The sequence below is a fragment of the Salmo salar genome, chromosome 13, assembly GCF_965601325.2.
Source record: "Salmo salar chromosome 13, fSalSal1, whole genome shotgun sequence".
Taxonomy (NCBI): Eukaryota; Metazoa; Chordata; class Actinopteri; order Salmoniformes; family Salmonidae; genus Salmo; species Salmo salar.
The window spans coordinates 43,952,624-43,966,849 of record NC_138303.1 but is presented as its reverse complement, the minus strand read 5'-3'; the positions used below and the strand labels follow the sequence as shown (position 1 = coordinate 43,966,849).

Sequence of the window (14,226 nt, the reverse complement as noted above, 5' to 3'; positions counted from 1 at the left end):
TTCTCCAATTTTTTAATTTTTTAAAAGGACACCAATTCAATTCAAAAATACTTAGTCATTGCGAACAGTTGCAAAAACGGCTTGAATGAAAAGCAACTAACCGTAGAGACTCTCCCTGGCGCTGTGGTTGTTAAGTAGGGCCACAAACACCCACACCATGCCCAGCACTAGCAGAGTGAGCAGCAGTAGCACCACCGCCGTCTCATACACCCGCGCCATCACCCCTTTCTTACAGCCCACAAAGCCCTCCGACTCGGTGAAGAAGTAGGCGAAGGGCATGAGGAAGACCAGGGACAGGTTGGAGAACAGGAACACTAGGTTCCATAAGCCTGATGATGGAGAGAAGAGATGGTCAAAATATTTCATTACAAATTTAGGTAATATCATAAAAGGGATAGAAATCTAGCAACAAACACGACCACCACAGTGAGGCACAGCCTAGCCATTTAGGGCAACACTTTTTTGGGGGGGTATATAGAACACATAAATCTGTAGAGCTCGATGGAAATAAGCAAGAGGGACTAGAGTTGTCAGTGCTTGCTATGAATTTTATATTTGGGCCCCCACTTCCCTTCAACTGCTGGTTTGTGGAGCTCACGTTTCATTTCTGTGAAAGATGCACCGAATATTATTACATAATCAACTGTGCAAGGTTCCCAAAACCATAGTAATGAATCATTTGTTTTGGAGCTCATTGACTATCAACACTTGGGATTCAAAATGTAGGCGCTCTGACCATGAATGAACTACTATGGAATGACAACGTGGAGCGGTATTGGGTGTTGTGGTGTAAACGTGGATCAGTACCGTGAATGAGAGATCCATTGAGCCACTGCATGTAGTAGCTGTGAGGGAAGATGAGCAGCACCTCATTGGACAGGATGGAGATGGGGAGGAGCAGCACAGCGCACACTGCCACAGAGAGAGTAAACGTACACAGCCATAGCCTAGACAGGAAGAGAGAGAGAACGGTGAGGGAGAGGTGTGCTGTAACGAGGGTCTGTAGATTGATTAATGTACGCTGTATTTTTATGTCATTTGGACAATACAGTATTGCTAGTTGCCCTGGGTGAGTAGGGAGGAAAGGAATATCAGAGTGTAAGGACAAAGGGCAAGGAGGACAGTGACACAGGCCAAGTTGTGTCATCTCGTAGGTCACATCGACTCAGACACTAGCTCACACCCAGCCACTCTAAATCACAGACTGAGTGAGTCAACGTGCAGACTGCTGCTAGGTCAGTTAAATCATTAGGTCTCTTTACTTACGCAATTTTGTTGGCGGTCGCATCTTCAATGTCATCTGGAAAACGGCAGAAAACATAAGAGTGAGTGCTTCACAGTTATACCAACAGGCCAGCTAGTACTGACTAAAGGCATGTGAGCATCTTGTCAACACAACCCATTTACCCAGACATAAGAGTTGAAATTGTGTCGAGGCAACGTATGTTGCCTAGAGTGTTGAGGGATATGCTTAGAGAAAGAGATATATCGGTAAGAAACTAAGGTAGTGCCGATCAACACGGACAGAGGGGAAATAAGTAGTTGGCCTCAAAAATAGAGATATGTGGAGTACACCGTGTTCAAGACCCAAAAGAACAAGAGTCTGTACAGGTCATGAGGAGGAACTGAAGAGTGTGTGTGTGGGGGGGGGGGGGGGACGACATGTACTGGGAGCAAGAGAAAGCAGTTCGCAGCATCCGAATCGATTCACAGATCCCATCTTCAACATCACACCATTCAATTAAGCTGCGAGGCACAAATGTTCTGCTGGTGTTGACTGACTGCGGTGGACATTCATTGGAAACACTACTCGTAACGCAGAACAGGTTTAGCTGACTCTTTCCAAAACCCAATAAAAACACTGGCTGGCCCGGCTCAGTGGGCTGGCCCACCTCCAAACAGCTAAACCTCTGCAGAGCCAGAGCGGCACAGCTACAGGCCAGACTTGTTATGTTGTAGCGGATGTGCTACAGCGGTTTTTCAATAACCAGACTTTACTGGAGTGATTACATATGGTACATAACCAAATTGCATTTGTACAGCCACACTTCCAACGTTCAATTCATCGGATTAGGGCTGTCACAAAATTTCATCAGTTGGTGATTGTCAAGCAAATAACTGGGTCGGTCTCACGGTAATTGACTGTTAATTAACAAACTCATTTAGCATCTCCTGGCTTCCACATACAGCCTACAAGTCACAAATGCAGACCTTTGGAACATCTACATTTGAAAAAGTATTGTAAATCCGTGAAATATAGCCTACACCTTCACAATAAATCCATTATTTAAGACAGGTCTAAAGAAACATGATATGAATAAAATAGAAAGGATATTTTTCTCCAAACAATTTGAGTGCACACACATGCAGCTAACAAAAGAAATGGGTACTCCTGTATGCTTAATTTAGAGTGATTAATGTAACTTCAGTTCTACAAACGTTAGGCTATATATTTTGATATTTAATACATAGTAAAGCTGCATGATGTGACTAATGATTTGAAAGAAGTCGCTTGAAAAAGGCATGAGCTCTGCTTTGCTTTTATACGCAGGCTGTACACTTCAGTCTCTCATTCACAATTCGACAAGCACTTGCTAACTCCTTCAAGACCGTTGGAAAAGCATTCCAGGTGAATGCCAAGAGTGTGCAAAGCTGTCATCAAGGCAAAGGATGGCTACTTTGAAGAACCTAAAATATAATTTGATTAAACATTTTTTTGGTTACTACATGATACCATAGGTGTTATTCGTAGTTTTGATGTCTTCACTATTATTTCACAATGTACAAAATAGTAAAAAGAAAACCCCTGAATGAGTAGGTGTCCAAACTTTTGACTGGTACTATATGCATGTTATTTTTTTAACTAGGCAAGTCAGTTAAGAACAAATTATTATTTACAAATGGATGGCCTATGGACAGAGAGTGAGAGAGACCGTTCAAAAGTTTGGGGTCACTTAGAAATGTCTTTGTTTTTTAAAGAAAAGCTAATTTTTTGTCCATTAAAATATCAAATTGATCAGAAATACAGTGTAGATATTGTTAATGTTGTAAATGACTATTGTAGCTGGAAACGGCTGATTTTTTTATGGAATATCTACATAGGTGTACAGAGGCCCATTATCAGCAACCATCCCTTCTGTGTTCCAATGGCACGTTGTGTTAGCGAATCCAAGTTTATCATTTTAAAAGGCTAATTGATCATTAGAAAACCCTTTAGCAATTATGTTAGCACAGCTGAAAACTGTTGTTCTGATTAAAGAAGCAATAAAACTGGCCTTCTTTAGACTAGTTGAGTATCTGGAGCATCACAATTTGTGGGTTCGATTACAGGCTCAAAATGGCCAGAAACAAAGAACTTTCTTCTGAAACTCGTCAGTCTATTCTTGTTCTGAGAAATGACTATTCCATGCAAGAGATTGTACGAGATCTTCAGTTTCTTGGCAACGCCGTGTACTAATCCCTTCACAGAACAGTGCAAACTGGCTCTAACCAGAATAGAAAGGAGTGGGAGGCCCCGGTGCACAACTGAGCAAGAGGACAAGTACATTGGAGTGTCTACTTTGAGAAACAGACGCCTCACAAGTCCTCAACTGGCAGCTTCATTAAATAGTACCCACAGAACACCAGTCTCAGCGGCAACAGTGAAAAGGCGACTCCGGGATGCTGGCCTTCTAGGCAGAGTTGCAAAGAAAAAGCCATCTCAGACTGTCCAATAAAAAATACAAAAATTAATATGGCCAAAAGACACTGGACTAGAGGTCGACCGATTATGATTTTTCAACGCAGATACTGATTATTGGAGGACAAAAAAAAGCCGATACATTTCTAAAAAATAAATAATAATAATAATAATAATAATAATAATTCGCCCAATTTCTTTTATTTATTTGTAATAATGACAATTACAACTACTGAATGAACACTTATTTTAACTTAATATAATACATCAATAAAATCAATATAGCCTCATAAATAATGAAACATGTTCAATTTGGTTTAAATAATGCAACAACAAAAAAGTTGGAGAAGAAAGTAAAAGTGCAATATGTGCCATGTAAAAAAGCTAACGTTTAAGTTCCTTGCTCAGAACATGAGAACATATGAAAGCTGGTGGTTCCTTTTAACATGAGTCTTCAATATTCCCAGGTAAGAAGTTTTAGGTTGTAGTTATTATAGGACTATTTCTCTCTATACCATTTGTATTTCATATACACCTTTGACTATTGGATGTTCTTATAGGCACTTTAGCATTGCCAGTGTAACAGTATAGCTTTCCGTCCCTCTCCTCTCCCCTACCTGGGCTCGAACCAGGAACACATCGACAACAACCACCCTCGAAGCATCGTTACCCATCGCTCCACAAAAGTCGCAGCCCTTGCAGAGCAAGGGGAACAACTACTCCAAGTCTTAGAGCGAGTGACTTTTGAAATGCTATTAGCGCGCATCCCGCTAACTAGCTAGCCATTTCACATCGGTTACACCAGCCTAATCTCGGGAGTTGATAGGCTTGAAGTCATAAACAGCTCAATGCTTGAAGCACAGCGAAGAGCTGCTGGCAAATGCACGAAAGTGCTGTTTGAATGAATGCTTATGAGCCTGCTGCTGCCTACCATCACTCAGTCAAACTGCTCTATCAAATCATAGAGTTAATTATAACACACAGAAATACGAGCCTTTGGTCATTAATATGGTCGAATCCGGAAACAATCATTTCGAAAACAAAACGTTTATTCTTTCAGTGAAATACGAAACCGTTCCAAATTGTATCTAACGGATGGCATCCCTAAGTTTAAATACTGCTGTTACATTGTACAACCTTCAATGTTGTCATAATTATGTACAGTTCTGGCAAATTAATTACGGTCTTTGATAGGAATAAATGGACTTCACACAGTTCGCAACGAGCAAGGCGGCCCAAACTGCTGCACATACCCTGACTCCTTGCATGGAACGCAAGAGAAGTGACAATTTCCCTAGTTATAAGAAATTCATGTTAGCAGGCAATATTAACTAAATATGCAGGTTTAAAAATATACTGCTCAAAAAAATAAAGGGAACACTTAAACAACACAATGTAACTCCAAGTCAATCACACTTCTGTGAAATCAAACTGTCCACTTAGGAAGCAACACTGATTGACAATACATTTCACATGCTGTTGTGCAAATGGAATAGACAACAGGTGGAAATTATAGGCAATTAGCAAGACACCCCCAATAAAGGAGTGGTTCTGCAGGTGGGGACCACAGACCACTTCTCAGTTCCTATGCTTCCTGGCTGATGTTTTGGTCACTTTTGAATGCTGGCGGTGCTTTCACTCTAGTGGTAGCATGAGATGGAGTCTACAACCCACACCAGTGGCTCAGGTAGTGCAGCTCATCCAGGGTTGCACATCAATGCGAGCTGTGGCAAGAAGGTTTGCTGTGTCTGTCAGCGTAGTGTCCAGAGCATGGAGGCGCTACCAGGAGACAGGCCAGTACATCAGGAGACGTGGAGGAGGCCGTAGGAGGGCAACAACCCAGCAGCAGGACCGCTACCTCCGCCTTTGTGCAAGGAGGAGCAGGAGGAGCACTGCCAGAGCCCTGCAAAATGACCTCCAGCAGGCCACAAATGTGCATGTGTCTGCTCAAACGGTCAGAAACAGACTCTATGAGGGTGGTATGAGGGCCCGATGTCCATAGGTGGGGGTTGTGCTTACAGCCCAACACCGTGCAGGACGTTTGGCATTTGCCAGAGAACACCAAGATTGGCAAATTCGCCACTGGCGCCCTGTGCTCTTCACAGATGAAAGCAGGTTCACACTGAGCACATGTGACAGACGTGACAGTCTGGAGATGCCGTGGAGAACGTTCTTCTGCCTGCAACATCCTCCAGCATGACCGGTTTGGCGGTGGGTCAGTCATGGTGTGGGGTGGCATTTCTTTCTTTCCTCCATGTACTCGCCAGAGGTAGCCTGACTGCCATTAGGTACCGAGATGAGATCCTCAGACCCCTTGTGAGACCATATGCTGGTGCGGTTGGCCCTGGGTTCCTCCTAATGCAAGACAATGCTAGACCTCATGTGGCTGGAGTGTGTCAACAGTTCCTGCAAGAGGAAGGCATTGATGCTATAGACTGGCCCGCCCGTTCCCCAGACCTGAATCCAATTGAGAACATCTGGGACATCATGTCTCGCTCCATCCACCAACGCCACGTTGCACCACAGACTGTCCAGGAGTTGGCGAATACTTTAGTCCAGGTCTGGGAGGAGATCCCTCAGGAGACCATCCGCCACCTCATCAGGAGCATGCCCAGGCGTTGTAGGGAGGTCATACAGGCACGTGGAGGCCACACACACACTACTGAGCCTCATTTTGACTTGTTTTAAGGACATTACATCAAAGTTGGATCAGCCTGTAGTGTGGTTTTCCACTTTAATTTTGAGTGTGACTCCAAATCCAGACCTCCATGGGTTGATAAATTGGATTTCCATTGATTATTTTTGTGTGATTTTGTTGTCAGCACATTCAACTATGTAAAGAAAAAAGTATTTAATAAGATTATTTCATTCTTTCAGGTCTAGGATGTGTTATTTTAGTGTTCCCCTTATTTTTTTGAGCAGTGTATATACTTATGTATTGATTTTAAAGAAAGGCATTGATGTTTAGGTACACATTGGTGCAACGACAGTGCTTTTTTCTCAAATGCGCTTGTTAAATCACCCGTTTGGCGAAGCAGGCTGTGATTCGATGAGAAATGAACAGGCACCACATCGATTATATGCAACGGAGGACACGCTAGATAAACTAGTAATATCAACCATGTGTAGTTAACTTGTGATTATATTAAGATAGATTTTTTTTTTTATAAGATAAGTTTAATGCTAGCTAGCAACTTACCTTGGCTTCTTGCTGCCCTCGCGTAACAGGTAGTCAGCCTGCCACGCAGGCTCCTCATGGAGTGCAATGTAAGGCAGGTGGTTAGATCGTTGGACTAGTAACCGGAAGGTTGAAAAAACAAATCCCCGAGCTGACAAGGTAAAAATCTGTCCTTCTGCCCCTGAACAAGGCAGTTAACCCACCGTTCCTAGGCCGTCATTGAAAATAAGAATGTGTTCCTAACTGACTTGCCTAGTAAAAAAAAAAAAGGTGTTATTCGAATTTTATCTATATCCCCTCGTGTTGTCCTGGTTTCCAGAAGAGGATGTCTTCCTTAATTGACCCCCCATAAACATAACGGACATATACCAGGAGCTGTCCCAGGCCCACCACGTCTGTTGACTCATCCAACTGTAACGCATAGAATTCACTGGCTTGTATGTGAAGCAGTAATTGTTTCAAAACATCTCCTGCCATGTCACTGATGCTTCATTAAACAGTGTTGTTTGACGAAGCCATTGTCTGTATACTTTTTGGGGCCTTTTCCCCCAGCATTGTACCATTTTCGAAATTGCCCCTTGTGCATTCTACTATTGCAACTTTCAAGAGTAAGTTGAAAGCCAGATTGATTTCCTTTTTGGGAGGGGGGGGGGGACTAGGCAAACAGATATCCATACTCACCCGTGACATAGTCCGCATTCTTCTTGAAGTGAGTGAGGATGAGGTAGGACAGAATGTAGAGGCAGATGAAGAGGAGGACACAGATCTGCAGAGAGGAAACGAAAACAAAACATTGGTACCATTTTTCAATTAGCAGGATGTGCTTAGACAGTTCTGACAGTTGCTTCATTAGCTTTTTAGTGAAGTATGCAGCTTGGTTCACTTTTATCCAAATATAAGTAGAAGCAGAATATACACATATTGGACAAACAGAATACCAAACCAAGTCTAGCAGTCCGTCTAAAAAGAGTCACAAACCATAGTAGGTTAGGGCGGCATGATATGGGCAAAGAAAAAAATATTGCGATTTGACTTGCGATATAAATCAAAACACTAGGGTAAACTGTTAGAATCATAGAAAAAGGAATAACATTAAGCAAAGTGGAATCCCTACTGTTAACTAATCACAGACGAAGGGGCGTAGACTTTGCCTTGCCTCTAGAAGAATATATATATATATATATATATATATATATATATAACTAACTATCTCTCCGAACAGCCCTCACCGTAGTCCAAAACCTCACAAAATGTCGTCATAATATGCACAAACTCTTTTGAACGGTTTCGGGTGATTGCAAACTATGGAAGCCTGTTCCCGCCAGAGCGCATAGCCTCGAGAAGCCTATGAGCGCTGATCCCTTCCGGCCAGTGGAAACGTTATGCAATAGCCTAATATAGGCCTATTTATTTGTGTTAAAAGAAAATGTGATCAAATTTTGCTTATATTCAAACTTCAGGTGGCTAGGCTACCTAGACCTTAGCAATCAAATTATTGACTGGAATTAAATCAATACACACCAATAGTGATGACATACTGTGTGAGTAACTTTTGAATTAACGATGCAAAGGCCTACATGATGAAACCCTGCATAAAGCAAGCTCAGCCCTGTTAGTTCTACTGTGCAACTGCAGTTGTCTATTTTGATGCTTAAACCATATGACCCGATTAGATATATCTGGTCCCATCATAGCCCAGATAAAACCGTTTTACAGCTGATTTACTACCATGCCATACCCTCCAACTTGGGTCCGGAGTTTTACCTGTTTAGGTTAGCCCAGTGGTCCTCAAACCTCTCCTCGTGGAACCCCAAATGTTTCACAATTTAGTTTTAGCCCTGAACTAGTTCACATGACTCACCTAATCAAGGGTTAGTTGACAAGTTGAATCAGGTGTGCTAGCTCTGGAATAGATCAAATACATGAACTGGCTAGGGATCCCCTAGGAGAGGCTTGAGAACCACTGGGTTAGTTTTTACTAGCCTAAACATTGACAAAATACACCATATTACTGGCCTGCAAATGTGCCTGGACCTTGTGGGTTAAACTGCCGACAAAAAGAGCCATAACTGATCCAAATGGTTGCCCAATCAGGCAGGCTAGACCCAGTCATTTCAAAATTAATATGAATTCAAACCGCCAGGCTTTTGAGCGGTTATTCACTGCAGTTTACAGTCTAGACTAGTGTTGTACTCACTTGAAAACAATAAAAACTAATTGCATTGTTGTTGTAGCCAAGGATGGATATAATTATTGTCCCTAAAAAAACGGAATCAATAGGGTAGCTTTCAGAGCTGGTACCCGGGGACTGGGAGCACACTGTAGCTAGGGCATTCGAACTCCTTGACTTTTTCCACATTTTGTTACGTAACAGAGCCTTATTCAAAAATAGATAAATTATAATTTTTTTCCCCCTCATCAAATCTACACACAAAGCAAAAACTGGTTTTTAGAAATGTTTGCAAATTTATTAAACATAAATATATTTACAAAAAGTACTCAGACCCTTTTCTCAGTACTTTGTTGAAGCACCTTTGGCAGCGATTACAGCCTCGAGTCTCCTTGGGTATGACGCTAGAAGCTTTGCACACCTGTATATTTGGGGAGTTAATCCCATTCTTCCCTGCAGATCCTCTCAAGCTCTATCAGATTGGATGGGGAGCGTTGCTGCGCAGCCATTTTTTAGGTCTCTCCAGAGATGATCGATCGGGTTCAAGTCCGGGCAACTCAAGGACATTCAGAGACTTGTCGTCTCGAAGCCACTCCTGCATTGTCTTGGCTGTGTGCCGAGGGTCGTTGTCCTGTTGGAAGGTGAACCTTATCCCCAGTAGAGGTCGACCAATTAAATGGGAATGGCCGATTTCAAGTTTTCATAAATCGGTATTTTTGGCCACCGATTTGCCTATTTTTATTTATTTATTTTTTAAATAAATTTTTTTAACTAGGCAAGTCAGTTAAGAACACATTCTTACTTTCAATGACGGCATAGAAATGGTGGGTTAACTGCCTTGTTCAGGGGCAGAACGACAGATTTTTACCTTGTCAGCTTGGGGATTCAATCTTGCAACCTTACGGTTAACTAGTCCAACACTAACCACCCGCTTTACATTGCACTCCACGAGGAGCCTGCCTGTTACGTGAAGGCAGTAAGAAGCCAAGGCAAGTTGCTAGCTAGCATCAAACTTATCTTATAAAAAAACAATTAATCAATCATAATCACTAGTTAACTACACATGGTTGATGATATTACTAGTTTATCTAGCCTGTCCTGCGTTGCATATAATCGATGCGGTGCGCATTCGCGAAAAAGGACTGACGTTGCTCCAACGTGTACCTAACCATAAACAATGTCTTTCTTAAAATCAATACACAAGTATACATTTTTGAACCTGCTATTGCCTGCTAACATGAAATTCTTAACTAGGGAAAATGTGTCACCTCTGCAACAGAGTCAGGGTATATGCAGCAGTTTGGTCTGCCTGGTTCGTTGCGAACTGTGTGAATACTATTTCTTCATAACAAAGACAGCCAACTTCGCCAAAATGGGGGATGATTTAACAAAATCAAAATTTTCACACTTGCGAAAAAAGCACAATCGTTGCACGACTGTACCTAACCATAAACATCAATGCCTTAAAATCAATACACAGAAGTATATACACTGCTCAAAAACTCCAAGTCAAATCACACTTCTGTGAAATCAAACTGTCCACTTAGGAAGCAACACTGATTGACAATAAATTTCACATGCTGTTGTGCAAATGGAATAGACAACAGGTGGAAATTACAGGCAATTAGCAAGACACCCCCAATAAAGGAGTGGTTCTGCAGGTGGGGACCACAGACCACTTCTCAGTTCCTATGCTTCCTGGCTGATGTTTTGGTCACTTTTGAATGCTGGCGGTGCTTTCACTCAAGTGGTAGCATGAGACGGAGTCTACAACCCACACAAGTGGCTCAGGTAGTGCAGCTCATCCAGGATGGCACATCAATGCGAGCTGTGGCAAGAAGGTTTGCTGTGTCTGTCAGCGTAGTGTCCAGAGCATGGAGGCACTACCAGGAGACAGGCCAGTACATCAGGAGACGTGGAGGAGGCCGTAGGAGGGCAACAACCCAGCAGCAGGACCGCTACCTCCGCCTTTGTGCAAGGAGGAGCAGGAGGAGCACTGCCAGAGCCCTGCAAAATGACCTCCAGCAGGCCACAAATGTGCATGTGTCTGCTCAAACGGTCAGAAACAGACTCCATGAGGGTGGCATGAGGGCCCGACGTCAACAGGTGGGGGATGTGCTTACAGCCCAACACCGTGCAGGACGTTTGGCATTTGCCAGAGAACACCAAGATTGGCAAATTCGCCACTGGCGCCCTGTGCTCTTCACAGATGAAAACAGGTTCACACTGAGCACATGTGACAGACGTGACAGAGCCTGGAGACGCCGTGGAGAACGTTCTGCTGCCTGCAACATCCTCCAGCATGACCGGTTTGGCGGTGGGTCAGTCATGGTGTGGGGTGGCATTTCTTTGGGGGGGGCCGCACAGCCCTCCATGTGCTCGCCAGAGGTAGCCTGACTGCCATTAGGTACCGAGATGAGATCCTCAGACCCCTTGTGAGACCATATGCTGGTGCAGTTGGCCCTGGGTTCCTCCTAATGCAAGACAATGCTAGACCTTATGTGGCTGGATTGTGTCAGCAGTTCCTGCAAGAGGAAGGCATTGATGCTTTGGACTGGCTCGCCCGTTCCCCAGACCTGAATCCAATTGAGCACATCATGTCTCGCTCCATCCACCAACGCCACGTTGCACCACAGACTGTCCAGGAGTTGGCGGATGCTTTAGTCCAGGTCTGGGAGGAGATCCCTCGGGAGACCATCCACCACCTCATCAGGAGCATGCCCAGGCGTTGTAGGGAGGTCATACAGGCACATGGAGGCCACACACACACACACACACTACTGAGCCTCATTTTGACTTGTTTTAAGGACATTACATCAAAGTTGGATCAGCCTGTAGTGCGGTTTTCCACTTTAATTTTGAGTGCGACTCCAAATCCAGACCTCCATGGGTTGATAAATTGGATTTCCATTGATTATTTTTGTGTGATTTTGTTGTCAGCACATTCAACTATGTAAAGAAATAAGTATTTAATAAGATTATTTCTTTCATTCAGATCTAGGATGTGTTATTTTAGTGTTCCCTTAGTTTTTTGAGCAGTGTATTTTTAAACCTGCATATTTAGCTAAGAAATCCAGGTTAGCAGGCAATATTAACCAGGTGAAATTGTGTCAGTTCTCTTGCGTTCATTGCACGCAGAGTCAGGGGATATGCAACAGTTGGGGCCGCCTGGCTCGTTGCAAACTAATTTGCCAGAATTTTACGTAATTATGACATAACATTGAAGGTTGTACAATGTAACAGGAATATTTAGACTTAGGGATGCCACCCATTAGATAAAATACGGAACGGTTCCGTATTTCACAGAAAAAAATATAAACGTTTTGTTTGAGATGATAGTTTCCGGATTCGACCATATTAATGACCTAAGGCTCGTATTTCTGTGTGTTTATTATATTATAATTAAGTCTATGATTTGATAGAGCAGTCTGACTGAGCGGTGGTAGGCGGCAGCAGCAGGCTCGTAAGCATTCATTCAAAAAGCACTTTCGTGCGTTTTGCCAGCAGCCCTTCGCAATTATTCAAGCATTGCGCCGTTTGACTTCAAGCCTATCAACTCCCAAGATTAGGCTGGTGTAACCGATGTGAAATGGCTAGCTAGTTAGCGGGTGCGCGCTAATAGCGTTTCAAACGTCACTCGCTCTGAGACTTGGAGTAGTTGTTCCCCTTGCTCTACATGGGTAACGCTCCTTCGAGGGTGGCTGTTGTCGATGTGTTCCTGGTTCGAGCCCAGGTAGGAGCGAGGAGAGGGACGGAAGCTATACTGTTACACTGGCAATACTAAAGTGCCTATAAAAAACATCCAATAGTTAAAGATATATGAAATACAAATCGTATAGAGAAATAGTCCTATAATAACTACAACCTAAAACTTCTTACCTGGGAATATTGAAGACTCATGTTAAAAGGAACCACCAGCTTTCATATGTTCTCATGTTCTGAGCAAGGAACTTAAACGTTAGCTTTTTTACATGACACATATTGCACTTTTACTTTCTTCTCCAACACTTTGTTTTGCATTATTTTAACCAAATTGAACATGTTTCATTATTTATTTGAGGCTAAATTGATAATACATAAATACTAAGTTAAGTGTTCAGTATTGTTGTAATTGTCATTATTACAAATATTATTATTTATGTTTAAATTGGCCAATTAAATCGGTATCGGCTTTTTTTGGTCCTCCAATAATCGGTATCGGCGTTGAAAAATCATAAATCGGTCGACCTCTAATCCCCAGTCTGAGGTCCTGAGCAGGTTGTCATCAACGAGCGCTCTCCATTTTGCTCCGTTCATCTTTGCTTCGATCCTGACTAGTCTCCCAGTCCCTGCAGCTGAAAAATATCATCCACCACGCTTCACCATAGGGATGGTGCCAGGTTTCCTCCAGACGTGGCGCTTGGCATTCAGGATTCAGAACAGAGAATCTTGTTTCTCACGGTCGGAGTCCTTTAGGTTTCTTTTGGCAAACTCAAAGTGGGCTGTCCTGTGTTTTACTGAGTGGCGGCTTCCGTCTGGCCACTCTACCACTAAGGCCTGATTGGTGGAGTGCTGCAGAGATGGTTGTCATTCTGGAAGGTTCTCCCATCTCCACAGAGGAACCCAGGAGCTCTATCAGAGTGACCATAGGTTTTTGGTCACCTCCATGATCAAGGCCCTTTCTCCCCCGATTGCTCAGTTTGGCCGGGCGGCCAGTCCTAGGAAGAGTATTGGTGGTTCAAACTTCTTCCATTTAAGAATGATGAGGCCACTGTGTTCTTGGGGAGCTTCAATACAGCAGACATTTTTGGGTACCCTTCCCCAGATCTGTGCCTCCACACAATCCTGTCTCGGAGCTCTACAGACAATTCAGTCAACCTCATGGCTTGATTTTTGCTCTGACATGCACTGTCAACTGAGGGACCTTATATAGACAGGTGTGTGCCTTTCCAAATCAATGTCCAATCAATTGAATTTACCACAGGTGGACTCCAATCAAGTTGTAGAACCATCAAGGATGATCATTGGAAACAGGATGCGCCTGAGCACAATTGCGAGTCTCATAGCAAAGAGTCTGAATACTTATGCAAATATATTTTATGCATTTGCAAAAATGTATAAAAAAAAACGTTTTGCTTTGTCATTATGGGGTGTGTAGATAAAATCCTTGTTAAAGTAATTTTTTTGAATAAGGTTGTAATGTAGAAGGGCTCTGAATAC

General features: G+C 43.0%; 1 protein-coding gene across 2 annotated transcripts in view; it reads right to left on the bottom strand.

Moving 5' to 3' along the window:
- Positions 1 to 14,226, bottom strand: part of lmbr1l (limb development membrane protein 1-like) — a 44,833-nt gene that overhangs the window by 6,556 nt on the left and 24,051 nt on the right. For both annotated transcript variants that reach the window (XM_082960118.1, XM_014135879.3), the window contains 4 exons: positions 7,539 to 7,623; positions 1,267 to 1,300; positions 808 to 947; positions 102 to 329 (listed from right to left, as the gene is read on the bottom strand). In XM_082960118.1, coding sequence (XP_082816244.1) covers positions 102 to 329; positions 808 to 947; positions 1,267 to 1,300; positions 7,539 to 7,623 — 487 coding nt within the window. The remainder of the gene's footprint in view (positions 1 to 101; positions 330 to 807; positions 948 to 1,266; positions 1,301 to 7,538; positions 7,624 to 14,226) is intronic.